Source organism: Lotus japonicus, chromosome 6, assembly GCF_012489685.1.
Source record: "Lotus japonicus ecotype B-129 chromosome 6, LjGifu_v1.2".
In the NCBI taxonomy this organism is placed as follows: domain Eukaryota; kingdom Viridiplantae; phylum Streptophyta; class Magnoliopsida; order Fabales; family Fabaceae; genus Lotus; species Lotus japonicus.
Genome location: NC_080046.1, coordinates 10,579,393 through 10,593,602, shown reverse-complemented (window position 1 = coordinate 10,593,602; position 14,210 = coordinate 10,579,393). Strand labels below are relative to the sequence as shown.

Sequence of the window (14,210 nt, the reverse complement as noted above, 5' to 3'; positions counted from 1 at the left end):
GGATATTTTAAAATCCTGTTAAAACCCACTTAATGAATATTCACGTGGGTATAGAGCGGGCCGGTATGAATGTAAATTTGTACCTACGGAGCGGGTGGTGGGTATATACTACTCATATCCACACGTACCCATTTACATTCCTAATATGAACCAAATGCTATTCACACAAACACTGCAAGTGTCTTTCGATACAACAACTGATTTCCAAGTTCCTTGGATAATTGTTGTTACTTCATGGGCCGGTGTTCTATACTTTGGCGGGTATCCCTTTATTTATTGAATTAATTTCTCTTTTTACCATTTTTATTTACATAAAAATATTATTTGTTTTCCTATATCACCCTTTATAATGTATTTTATCTTTCTTCATTTATTGTTTATGTAAGGGCATTTCTTGGAAAAACATCAATTAATGCTCTCTTGAAACTCTAAGTGGACAGTCATATAGGAACAAAAAAATTTCTTCAAAGTAGACATTTAATAAGGAACGGAGGGAGTATTAAACACCATTAATCAATGGAGAAAGTTAAACAACCACATGAAAAAAAAATTAATGATTTCAATAAGATTCATGAGAAATAAGAAAAAGCAGACCTTCAAATATTAAACGTCCTGAAGATGGAAGCCAAATAAATATTTGAGGGGAAACAATTTAAACCATCTTAATAAAGCTTCAAAACTACTCAGGAGCATAAATTAATTCGAAGTATAGAATTAAGTAGGGGTGCACATGGGTTGAGTTGGATGAATTTTGGTCAAAATAAAATCCGAACTGATCAAAATTGTCTGGGTTGGGTTGGGTAGGATTTCACGAATTTCTTCTTCGGACCCGATCCGAACAAACCCGACGAAGTTTGGATTGAGTTGGATGGATTTATTGGGTCACTATATTAAAATAATAATATATCTGAAATATTAAAAAATCTTGCAAAAATTATTATAAATTCAAAAAAAGTTTTAAAAAATACTAAATATGTTATAATACTAAATAGCATGAAAAAGACACAAAATGTTATAGAAATAATACCACATAAATGACATCTAGCCAAATATCATGAAAATATAAAACTTCATTACCAAATGACATGAAACAATCTAATATAAATAGTATCTAAAAAGTGAAAAACAACACTAAATGTCATGTCATGACACTTAGAACTTAGAAGTCTCCAACATGCCAAATAACTATATATAAACATGTAATAAATAACTACGAACAAATACTTTAAGTTCAAATATGACAAATAACTACAAATACTTAAGTCTCAAAGTTTTAAAAAGTCATCACTCCGACACTAGCACTCCAAGTATGAGTAAAATTATAAAAATTATTATTATATGTATGAATTTTGGGTTGGGTTGGATGGATTTGAACTGAATCCGAAATCCGATCCGAACTTGGTTAAGTTGTAGTAAAATCCATCCGACTAACCCGATTGCCCGATCCAACCCGCATTTTTTCTATTTGATCGGATTGGGTTGGGTGGGTTCATTGAATTTACCCGGCCCATATTCACCCATAGAATTAAGTCTATCGAAACTTAAGTTAATCATTACAAAAGTACATTACCATAACGTTCAAAATAACCATATATCAAGTCTCTCCAAATAAATGTCTTATGGAACACTACTAGGTGATCTAACATTTATGACACGAACACAAGATCACTTAATTGCAAAATGAATCATAATACTCCCTCCGTCCCCATTTATAAGTCACTTTTTCTTAATTCTCTTGGATTAAGAAAAGTGGTTGCTAGTAATAAATTGGTAAAAAGTTTTATCAACTTTCCTAAATTGCCCATTAATTTCTCTCTCCAAAATTAATTTTATTCAAAATGATACTATCTCTTTCCTATTAAATATGAGGGTAATTGTGGAAAAAATGTATTGAATGTTTCATTGGTATTATAAAGTGACTTATAATTTGGGACAAAAAAACTCTAAAAAAGTAACTTATAAATGGGGACAGAGGGAGTAATAGATTACAACCATCATTAGTCATATCATATCCATCATATGCCTCTTTATCACCGTACTCAGATGCATAAATTTCCCTTCATTATAATCATTTAAGCCTTAAAATCTCTTATTTTCTTATAACACCTTTCCCCCAAACTTCCGCTCAAATCAACATTCATACAAGCTCGTAGATCCAGAGATTCAAGATGAGGGCATCCATCAAGAATGGCAAGCAAGCCATCATTCATGAGCCAGTTTCCCATAAGTTGAAGATGGCGCAGCTCAGGCATGGTTTTAGCAATAGCAAATGCTTCATCATCAGGTTTGAATTCTTTGTTCGCACATGTTAAATTTCAACACTTTCAAAAGTGGGCAAGAAGAGCCCATTGTTGCAAAAGTATCCTTGGTTACGTTATTGAGTGAAATTTCAAACTCCTCTAACAATGGAAGCTTCATTACAACCTCTCTCAATCCTTCATTTGAAACTGCCCAGTTTAGAAGCCTCATCTTTCGTAGGCAACTTCCACTGTAAAATTTGGAAAAAAAATTTATGTTGAAATAGAACCATGATACCAAAAACATAAAATATAATGAATGAGTTGTCAGTCAAATGTTTTCATGTTATTATTTTTTTTTTTTTTGGAGAAAAAGGGAATAGAAACTTGAATGAGCACATGTCCAATGCCTGGAAAAAAAAATGATGGAGAAGACATAACAAATCAAAGGTATTCATTTGGCGGAATAGCATCAAAGTATGCTGACAAGGTGTTGGTGTCAGTTTAGCGTAGCATGAGGCCATGATTGATAGTTTGCTTAATGTACCATAGATGAAGGGATATTGCTTTGTGCATGATTTGTGACAATTTATTGATTGAGTAAGACAAATCAGGACGAGTAAGATTAAGGTAATGAAGTCCACCAATGATCTGGCGATAATCAGTAGCATTGGCCGATGTCGTGCCATCATTGAGCTGAAGGACAACCTTAGAGTCAAGAGGAGTGAGAGACAGCTTTTCCCTTTCCATGTCAAACCATTCTAAGAGCTCCCAAAAGTATCTATGTTGAGAAAGAAAAATTCCAGCATTTGTTGGTATACTTTCAATACCTAGAAAATAATGAGGTTGTCATAGATTCTTCAATGAGAATTTATGAGAGATTTTTGTAATGAAGCTTGGAAGAAATGGAGGCTTGTTACTAGTGAGAAGTAGATCGTCTACATAGACCAGAAAATAGGCCAAGGAATCACCCGAGTGATAAAAGAAAAGACATGGATTACTTTTGCTGGTTTTGAAGGCATAAGATAGGATAAATGCCTTGAGAGAGCCATGTCAGGCCCTTGGGGCTTGACAAAGAGCATAGATAGCTTCCTGGAGCTTTCAAACATAAGTGGGATGTTCTTTATCTTTGAGACCTGATGGTTGAGTCATGAACACCTCTTTTGTTGGAGCTCCTTGTAGAAATGCATTGTTGACATCAAGTTGGTGCATTGCGCACCGATTGGAGCTGGAAAGAGTGAAGATAATCTTGATCATTTGTGGGCGAGCAACATGAGAAAATGTCTCCTTCAAATCAACACCAGAGCATTGTGTGAATCTCTTTTGAACATGACATGGCTTATAACGAGTTATGGAGCCATCGTTGGTTTCTCTTGATGCGAAATAGGCATTTGCATCCAACAACAATTTGTCCTTCTATGGGGTGGGGGGGGGGGCACTAGGGAGAATGTGTCCTTCCTGATTAAGGCTTCAAACTTTTCTACAATGGCCTTGCACCAATGGGCATGTTTCATTGCTTCACGGATAGTCGACAGTTCCAAGTTCTCTGGAATTTGATATTTGGACACATGTTGAATATGTTGTTCTTGGACTAAGTGACCATTTGGTGTGACTCATGGTGGGTGGTGGTTCTGCAAGAGGATTAGTAATAACAGTACGTGGAAGAAGAAAAAAAGAGAGGGTGTATGGGGTCATTACCCGATGTAGTATTTGACGACATGAGGACCTCTTCTTCGTGAGACATAGCAGGTAAATCTGGTGGGTCATGGTTTTGGATTAGACTGATGGTATGTAAAGATTGGGGAAGGCTGGCCCTGGGTATGGTAAAAAAAATTGACATGTCTAGAGCTCTAAGTTTTGTGAGTCTTGGGATCGAGACATATATATTGGGATTCAACATATCCTAAAAAGGTGCATGGTGGAGACTGAGGTTGTAGCAGTGTTATCAGACTCGGACCGGTGATCGACTCGGTCGAGGCACTGGGTCAATGAGTCAATGGTTCAACCACTGGGTCACTGGTTGAACTGTTTGACTTGGTTGAACTGTGACAAGATGTGGGACCAAATGTTACAGCATCTTGGATGCAACATTTGTCCATGCGAAGCTTCTGTGTGTTGAGTGTTTATTATAAAAACTTTGGATTGTTTTACGTGATCAACAAGCTTGGGCTGTTGAAAAAGCTTATATGTGTTATCTGGAAATAAATCAAGTGTAATCAAATCTGTTGAAGAAGATTTGATTTGGTTTAAATTGTAGAAGATTATATCTTTTTATGTTCAAATAAGATTTGATACTGGTTTAAAAAGATTTGTTCCAGATTTAGTCTGAGGTGATTGTTTTATTATGTGAACAAATCTTCTGGAGAGAGATTTATTGCTGCTTTTAGTTTGTAAAGAAAAATATGTTTGAGATCAAATCTTTGACAACAAGATTTGTTTCATATTCGTTTTGTGGACTCTATTTTCGTGCAAGCCCATTGAAGATCAAAGGTTGCTGAAGAATTTCTATTTAGGAAGACATAACCCTAGTTCCTCGAGTGTGGATTGTGCATTGATCAGAATATCATTGTATTTTTAGGGTTGTGTTTGTGAGTCTTTATTGTGTTATTTGTACACAACTCTACTACCATCATTGTTCATCATAAGGCTTAGAGTTGGTTTGTTTAGTTGAGTTGTAATCTTTTCAAACCTGTGTTGTTTATTGTAAGTTCAATCAATGTAGTAGTGATTGTGAGAGAAAGTGAGAGGGGTCTCATACTTAAGGGGAATTCTAAGTAATAAGCCACTGGTAGGAATAGGTAAGAAGAGCCTTGAACATGGGCTGTTCATCTAAGACCTTGTGTACTTGATTCTCTATAATAGTGGATTATCTTTCTCGGGTTGATACCCTCTAGATGAGGTGATGTTGCACCGAACTGGGTTACCAATTCTCTGTGTTCTTCTTTATTGTTTTGCTGGTTTAATACTGTGTTGAACTTGTGATTTATCTAATGTACGTTGTGCACGATGTCCTAGACGTTGGGTATAACATCTGTCCGGTGCGTGAACTGGAATTTCACAAATAGAGATGAAGAACGAGAAGAATCGAAACCATCGCGATGTCTCGCCGCCAATCCGATCTCTGGAGCTTCTTCTCTAGCCTCCTAAACTCTCCTCATGTTCCTCTCTCTAAATTTCGAGCTCCCTTCTCTTCTTTAAGTTTAGATCTCAAATTTATGTGAATCATCTTCAAGAAGGCAGTTTATATATAAAATCCATGCACAAGGTGCTTTGCACCACTTTTTGGGTTCTCAACACCTCATCTAGGTGCTTAACTTCTTTATCAGAGTGCTCAACACTTTGTCTGCGTGCTCGACACCTTGATTTGTGGATGTGGCTAGGTTTGGGTGTTCAACACTTCATTAGGTGCTTAGAACCTTGATTTGGGTGCTCAACACACTTTTCTTCAAGCAAAAGTTCTCCAAACCGCCATAGGTGCTCAACACCATTCCAACATATATGATATTTTCTTTAGACCGCCTTAGGTGCCTAGCACTCATTTAATGGTGCTTAGCACCATTTCAACATATTTGATATTTTTCTTCCCTGTCTAAATGGTCCTTAGCACCCATAGACTGATGCTTAGCAACTTTTGACCAGAAATCTCGAAAACCCTCAATTCTTTACCAAATCTTGCATATTTCTTTGGAGCTTCATCCTACAACAAAAATCAAAGATTAATTATGATTTAAAATATATTTAAGACATAGACTATTAAAATCTAAATATTTACAAACGTATGAAAATGAGGGATATTCGAATGATAATTCACATATTTAGGACAAATAAGTTTCAATTCTAATATGAGAATTTAGGTAAATTTGGAACTTATCACTTTCCCCTTCACAACGGTTGATGAGTGGAGAAGGCAAACTTTCAAATTCGAGTTTTTTGGTGGAGTTCTAGTGTTATCTTCTTGTCCTTATTGTATTGGGTTTGCTGGCCTTTAACCCTTGGTGAAGCTCTCTAAAGAACCCTCGTGGCCTCCCTCTCCTTTGGTTGTGGAGGAGACTTCCAATTCGAGTCCACCATTTCATTCTGAAAGGCGTATACTGACTGGGCTTGCTCATGAGGAACTCTCATCTCTAGAGAGCAACTCATCTCAGGGTAACCCTCTGTTTCCTTTTGAGTCTATTGCGAGGGACTTGTTTTGTGGTTGTGGATAGGTTGGGGTCTTGAGGCGGCGACACTGACAACTTCTGGTTCGAGTGTGCAGAGAAAGAGAGGCAACCCTAGGAAAATGTCTCGGGATGTCTAATCAACTATTTGTGGAGCCTTTGCGGAATCCGCTTATCTTAGTGAAGGCTTATGATTCTTCTCGCGTCTTGAAGAGAGCAAACCGTATTTGGATTCAAGGTAAAAAGCATGGAGCAATGTTTAAGGGCTCGAATGAAGACATTTTCGCAAGTATTTCTAATTATTTGACGTCTTTTTATCCCAAACGGTATGGCTAGTTTATCAGGGTGATTTCTAGATTTTTTGCAGATGGTTGTGTATTTTGATTTCAACCTTTTGAGGTCCAACTTGTTGTTTCTTTATTTCTGGTTTTTAAAATCTCTATGTCGTTTTTAGGTGGCTTATGTTTCCTTTAGATCTTCCCTTAATTAGGGTGTATGGATGTTTTTATCTGATGATATAAGATAAACTTTGCTCTGTAAAAACATTAAAACTATTGAAATTAGTCAATGGTTAAATGCCTTTTTTTAAAATCAATTCTTTGGAAATTATTTTGAAAACCTTAAATGATTATATATGTTGTTTGACTTGTTTCATATTAATTATAATGTTGTTACATGTTATTTTCAAAAATAATTATAAAATTGACTTGAGTTTTATCTTAATAACGGTAGTAATATAGTATTGATAACTGTTTTATATTATTAATGTTATTAAATATTAGTTATCAACTTTTTGTTTCTTCTTGAACAAAAAAATACTTTTAGTTTCCTTGAAGTTTGCTTCACTAGTTCCTTGTCCAGTCAAATTGACAATTTCAGATTTTCAGCTCAACTAAATTTCAACTAAGACCTGACATTTCATCATAATTCTAAGCAAAACAGTTTTTGAACTCCTAAGTAACTTAATAATTTGTTCTCATAATTCAGGATACATAAGATAACTTCTTTCTTTTTCATCTCATCCCCAAGATCAATTTCTTCTAAGCGGTCTTGGGCTTCAATTTTTATGGTTGAAATTAGTGATTTGTCCAAACCTAAAGGATCATCATCATAAATGCAATCAACACGAGTTTCTTTAGTTCAATTCCCTACATAATCAATCATCTTCTACTGATTTTCTTCGAGATATCTATTTGTTTCGATCTCTTTAACTATTTCTTTTCGGCCTCTAAAACCATTTCTACCTTAGTTTATAGGCCGAAATTCGAGTCACACCCAGTTTACTTCATTATTCTTAAAATTTTGCCATTCATTAGTGGCCTCTTCGATATGGATTCCTTTATTCCTTTGGAATCCATGATCTAGATGAAGTTGGATAGGATAAGTTAATGATCCATTCTCATACTCCATTCCAATCGAATTGTAGGGACTAATTAATTTGTCAGTCTCTTCTTTGCCCAGTTTCTTAAGCAAGAATCTTGGATGAGATTTATAGCTCTGCCACCATCAATCAAAACCTTGTTGATTCCTTTACCTTCAACCCTGGCCAATACATACAGTGGCTTGAGGTAAGACTTCATTTCGATGTCAGGTTTCCTAAAGATCGGAGGAATGAGGAAATAGGACTTAACTAGTAATCTTTTTTTTTGTGATAATTTTAACTAGTAATCTTTAGCTTAGGTACAATAGAACATCCGCATAACATACATAAAGACAATATGAATTCAACATTGATGATATTACAGACAACCTTCCTTCTTTTGTTTTTCGAATCCATCACTTTAAATTCTAATTAATGAACAAATAACTGATACAAGCTTGGGCCTGAGAAGGGAAAAAAAGGAACCAGCAAACGTTAAATAAAAAAAACATAGGAAACCAAAGAGAGTTAGGAACAAAATCAAAATACTTGAGCCATCTTAACAAAGTATGTTAAAACCATTCATAAGTATATAAAGTACTAGTCTGAATACATGGACACCACAAAAGTAAAGAAAAAAAAAACCATGGCATTTAGAAGAACAAGTGAGCCTCTTCAAACCAAAATTAAATGCCATATAGAACAGTACCTGCAGGTGATTAACATATCCTAAAAGAACACAGGATAGCTTAGCTACAAAATGAATCATAATAGACCATAATAGTCAGCGATGATATATTCATCATTTGCCCTATCGTCCCCTTCATTGCTCCAGTCACAGTCGCATCCACAGTCACATTCAAAATAATAATCATAATCAGGTTGTTCATCTTCAACATAGGTGGAAACTTCACTCAAGTCTTCTGGAAATCGTAAATCTCTGATCTGCTTACAGCACCTTTCCCTCAAACTTCCGCTCAAATCGACATTGGAACAAACACGCAGATCAAGAGATTCAAGATGAGGGCATCCGTCAAGAATGGCAAGCAAGCCCTCATTAGTGAGCCTGTTTCCCAGAAGCTGGAGATGACATAGTTGAGGCATGGTTTTTGCAATAGCAAACGCCTCAGCATCAGACTTCAAGCCTTTATATTCCTTCATGTTAAATTTCAGCACTTTCAAATTTGGGCAACATTTTCCCATAAGTTCCAAAGTATCCTTAGATAGGCAGCTGAATGAAATTTCAAACTCTTCCAGCAGTGGAAGCTTCTTCACAACCTCTCTCAACCCTTTGTCTGAAATTTCCCAGCATTTTAAAAGACAAATCCGTCTTAGGTGACTTCCACTGTAAATTTTTGAAAAGAAACAGATAAAAAGGTTGAGTTTTCAATAAACACATGTTGCCAAAGGTTGAGTTTTCACTCAAATGTTTCATGCTATTTATAAAAATAGGACATAAATGAGCACATGTCCAATGAATAAAAAATAAACATGAAAATAGCAGACCTGTAGGAGACACATAAAATAGAAAAGGTTTTGTTCATGCAACATAAACAGAATAAGAAATAATCATAAAACATGGCAGCCAACAGAGAGAAAAATGATGAGATTACCTATCAGCAATGTATTTGAGGACTTCATCAGTGCCAATACCCTCAATACTAATGTCTTCCAAATGACCACAACTTCGTTTGATGGCATGGCGACAAAACATCGCCAATTTGGAGTGTGAATAGGGAGGGCGGTTGGTCAAGTAAATTGTGCGCCACATGAGAGGGTCCATGCAGATTTTCCACCATAAAGGACACACTCGGCTTGCATTGGTGAAAATGTCAAAGGGACCAAGCTTGTGCAGAATCTTTGCTGTCACTTCTCTAGGAAGTTCAAGCCAGTTTGGCCCCTCTATGCTCTCTCCTCTTGCTTCCTTCACTGCCCTTGAAGAAGATGCAGCCATCCCGCAAATGAAGTTGATTGTTAACTATGTTCAACAATAGATTTATAAACAATAAAAATGATATCTTGGCGTTTGAAAGTTGAATAGTCTCTGTGACTTATAAAAGTCATACGTTTTGTGATAAACTTTAATACTTACTAATTGTTCAAAATTCTTTCGCCACTCAAATAGCTTGTCAGAAAATACAAGAGGTAATGAATGCTCTAATGTTTCATATATAAATCAATTCCGCTGATGTGATGTTAATTGATTTCAATTAATGGGATATATAACTTAACTATTTGATTTTATTTACAAATCAAATGCAGTTAAATCTCATAAATGTTGCCAGATTTCTATGTAAATAATTAAATAGAAGTGTTGCTTAAAAAATAAATAATCTTTGAGTTTAATTTCTATGCACTGACGGTGTAAAGTTTTTTTACACCGTCAATCAATCAGATTTCAAGGATATGAGAAAATCTCTCTTTTTATTTAATTTCATTAATTGACATGGCACATCCTTAAAATCTGATTGGTTGACGGTGTAAAAAAACTTTACATCGTCGGTGCATCATCCTTTTTCTCATAATATTTTCAGTTTATCTTACATTTTAAGAAAAATGAATAGAATGTTTGTCTTTACAAACTCCATATGCATTATCCTTACTTCAAACTATTGCTTTTCCTAAGCAGAGAAATGAGATCTTCTAAAATTGGACTGGCTAGGGTGTCACACCCTAAAGTTGGCGCTTAAGCCCTTTCACGGTCTAAGGTTGCAACAAGGGTGAGAGGAAAGCATACTTGGTAAGCTAGAATAAAGACGCACTTCGTCTTCATACTTCAGACTCAGCGTATTGTGGGCATGTAGACTGGTTAGGGTGCCACGCCCTAAAGCTAGCGCCCTAGCCCCTTTCAGGGTTTTTAGGCTACAAGGCAAGTCTGCGTTAAGGATTGAGGGTGAGTCATTGTTGTATGGGTCGGACCTGACGCATGACCCTTTAGGTAATTGTAAGGCCCATGATGTAATAGCTTAGGATTGGGGTTTAGCCCCACTATAAAAGGCTAGACACCTCATTCAATAAGACAAGTTCTTTCTTTTATTCATAAACAGCTGTGCGAAACCCTAGATCTAGAATCTCTAGGTCGTAACAAGAACAAAAACCACCATAATCACCCACAAACTTCCAACTAAAGGCAACAGGAATGCAAAGGTAAGGCTTAGAAAGTCAAGGAGGGAGATCTAAGCTTTTAATACTAGGACAAAATTACAGAGATTGATTAATATAATCAAGGCAACACAGTGAAGATCATAATATTCTTAGCCATGAAATAGGAAACAAACCTACACAAATCTAAATCATGAACCAGTTTTAGGCATAAACATCCTGGCCAATAAACCACAGCTAGACTAAAAATTAGAAAAAGAACCAACAATGGACCCAGCATCTGTCAAGCAGAAGAAAGGTTCTAGTGTTCTACATACATGTCCACAACACTTGATTCAAATTTCATTGATCACTAGATTGTGATGAAAGGACTAAAAGAAACATCAACTGCAGAACCCCACTACACAAACAAATATTCTAATTTCTAACAGTACAAGTTTGAGGCGAAAATCCATTCCAATTTAGGTTTAATCCAATATAAGGAAATAGTCATTTAATCAAGCAGGTAAAGACCATACAAAAACAAAATTGAATTCAAATGAAAATAACCAAATACCCTGGAACATGAACGAAAAAGCATGATCAGATACAGTAATTTAGAAGCACACAAACCCTCCAACAAAAGAATGGAAGAAAACTTACCGATTATTAAGTGCTGTCAAGGTTAAGAAGAGAAGAGGGAAAATTGTTACATGTAAATGTGCAGAATCAGGGAAAACCCCTTTCGGCTGTATTTATAATAATTAAAAATGGGAGGCGGGGATTTTGGGAACCGACACTAAACAAACCGTTCACGATAAATAATAATTAAATTATAAATGTTTAAGAATAAAATTTAATGCGTATCAATCAATCAATATCAATCGATCAATATATATTAAAAAAGAACAACTTCTATCACACTGACTTAATGACGTGGCAACACCAGGTTAATTCTTATAAAAAATTTCACGAGTCATTCTCAGATTAATTCTCATAAAAAAAAGATTTGCCCTAATTATCTAAGATTTACCTAAATTACTCATTTACTAAATTTATTTGCAAAACAAATCTTTAAATTCGGAAAAGTCTCAAGTCTAATTTACTGCATATTTACATGATTCTCCTGATTTCTCATTTTATTCTTTCTCGTGATCTACAATATAAAAATAAAATATATGACGTGTCATTCTCAGATTAATTCTCATAAAAAAAATTACATGTGCCATTTCATTAAATAGCTTCTCTTCTGTTGTGTTATTTTATCTTGAAACCGAATTTTAAAAGATTTGCCCTAACTATCTAAGATTTACCTAGATTACTCCCTACTAAATTTATTTGCAAAACAAATCTTGAAACCGTTTTCATTATCTATTTAAATTAGGAAAAGTCTCAAGCCTAATTTACTGCATATTTACATGATTTTCTTGATTTCTCCTGTTATTCTTACTCATGATCTACAATATAAAAATAAAATATATGGTGTTGAGATTATAATCTATTAAAATTTTAAAAGATTTTCTCTAATTACCTAGATTTTATAATCTAAGTTTTTTTAACGTGATAATTGAATCAATCTTGATTTAAATAGGTTATAAATATTTGATTTGATTGGTTTCCAAATATTTAAGAAAATGAAAGGTTTTAATAATCATTCCAAAAATAAAAAATTATTGTAGAAAAAAATTGGGAAAGGGGAATTTGAAAGAAGGGATGAGGGGAGAGAGAGAGAGAGAGCAGCGAATGAGGTGGGGAGAGAAGGACAATTAATTGGGGAAGAAGAAAAAGATATAGGGAATCTGAAAATTTAAAATGTCACATGAGAGAAAAGAGAGAGGAACGAAATTAGGGGAAAAAAGAGACAATTAAGAGAGAATTAATGGGGAAAGAGGAGAGCACATATTGGGAACAACTTTTAAAAAAATGATTAAAACATAGATAACTTAGAATTTAAAAAATTATAACTGAAAATAAAATCGCATAATCACGTTCATGATTAATTTATGTATCAAATACAATAAATATATTCCTCGTGCAATTAGAAAAGAAGAACTTTATCAGGCTTAGTAACGTGTCATTCTCAAAAAAAAAAAATTCACGTGTCATTATCAGATTAATTCTCATAAAAAAAAATTCATGTGCCATTGCATTAGATATCTTCTCTTCTGTTGTGATCTTAAAACCGAATTTTAAAAGATTTACCCTAATTATGTAAGATTTACCTAGATTATTGTTTACTAAATTTATTTCCTAAACAAGTCTTGAAATCGTTCTCATTATCTATTTAAATTAAGAAAAGTCTGAAGCCTAATTTACTGCATATTTACAGAAATTCTCTCATTTCTCATTTTATTCTTTCTCATGATCTACAATATAAAAATAAAATATGTAGTGTTGAGATTATAATCCATTAAAATTTTAAAATGTTTTTCTTAATTATCTAAGATACTACATCAGTCTATTGACACGTGTTCCCTGAACACATTGGGAATAACTTAAAAATAATTAAAACATAAATAACTTAGAATTTAAAAAATAATAACTGAAAATGAACTCGCATAATCACGTTTATGATTAATTAATGTATCAAATACAATAGACATTTCCCCATGCAACTCACGGGTCAAAAAAACTTTATGTTTTCCATTTTTCAGGTTTTTTTTCTTCTTCTTATTAAAATGTATTTTTTTAATTTATTAAATTTTAAATAAGTGAATAAAATTAAGAAAAAAATGTGGTAAAGACTAAAGAGTTCCACTGATTACCTAAATGAAAATGAATTTGGAGAATCTTTACACTCCTTATTCATCACTAAGAGCATCTTCAATGCAAGGTTCTTAGTTCTTATTTCTAAGCTAGAACTAAGAACTGAAATTTTAATCATTGGACGGGGCTGACATGAAGTTCTTAATTCTTAAAAATAAGAAACAGTTATTATATAATGAGTTGTACCTTTTGAGTTCTTAGCATAAAAAAATATTTTTTTTCTCTTATTCATCAACTAATATTTAATTTAAGTCTTGAATTAGCATTTAAATTTAAATCAAAATTATATGAAAATAATTTTTGTTAATATAATGGTTTGTGGGACGAAATGAATAATGCTAAGAATTAAAAACGAAAAAGTCATGGTTGGAGCAAAATTTACAAATAGTTGCTTAAATACTTGTGACAGTACGGGTCTACATGAATAGTGCTAAGAACTAAACAACTAGCATTGAAAATGTTCTAAGCCTAAAATGGAGTTTTGGGTGAATAAGTGGACTGTGGACTAGTGGAGTGCGATTTTACATAAGTGAGAATAAAAAAGTAATGAGTGATTCATATCAATTTTCCTTTTAATCTCATTTTCACTTTATTTTCTTTTTACCTCAC

The 14,210-nt window shown here is 34.1% G+C and overlaps 1 protein-coding gene across 2 annotated transcripts; it reads right to left on the bottom strand.

Annotated features, from left to right (window-relative positions):
• Positions 1 to 8,322: 8,322 nt before the first annotated feature.
• LOC130726557 (putative F-box/LRR-repeat protein 23) lies at positions 8,323 to 11,616 on the bottom strand. 2 transcript variants are annotated; one of them, XM_057577840.1, is made up of 3 exons: positions 11,499 to 11,616; positions 9,368 to 9,732; positions 8,323 to 9,099 (listed from the first exon to the last, which is right to left on the bottom strand). In XM_057577840.1, the coding sequence occupies exons 2-3, from the start codon at positions 9,706 to 9,708 to the stop codon at positions 8,520 to 8,522; spliced, it is 921 nt and encodes a 306-aa protein (XP_057433823.1). In that variant the 5' UTR covers positions 9,709 to 9,732; positions 11,499 to 11,616; the 3' UTR covers positions 8,323 to 8,519. The 2 variants fall into 2 exon arrangements, with proteins under 2 accessions (XP_057433823.1, XP_057433824.1); XM_057577841.1 differs by having other exon boundaries at positions 9,368 to 9,683; positions 11,499 to 11,578.
• Between the last annotated feature and the right edge of the window lie 2,594 nt (positions 11,617 to 14,210).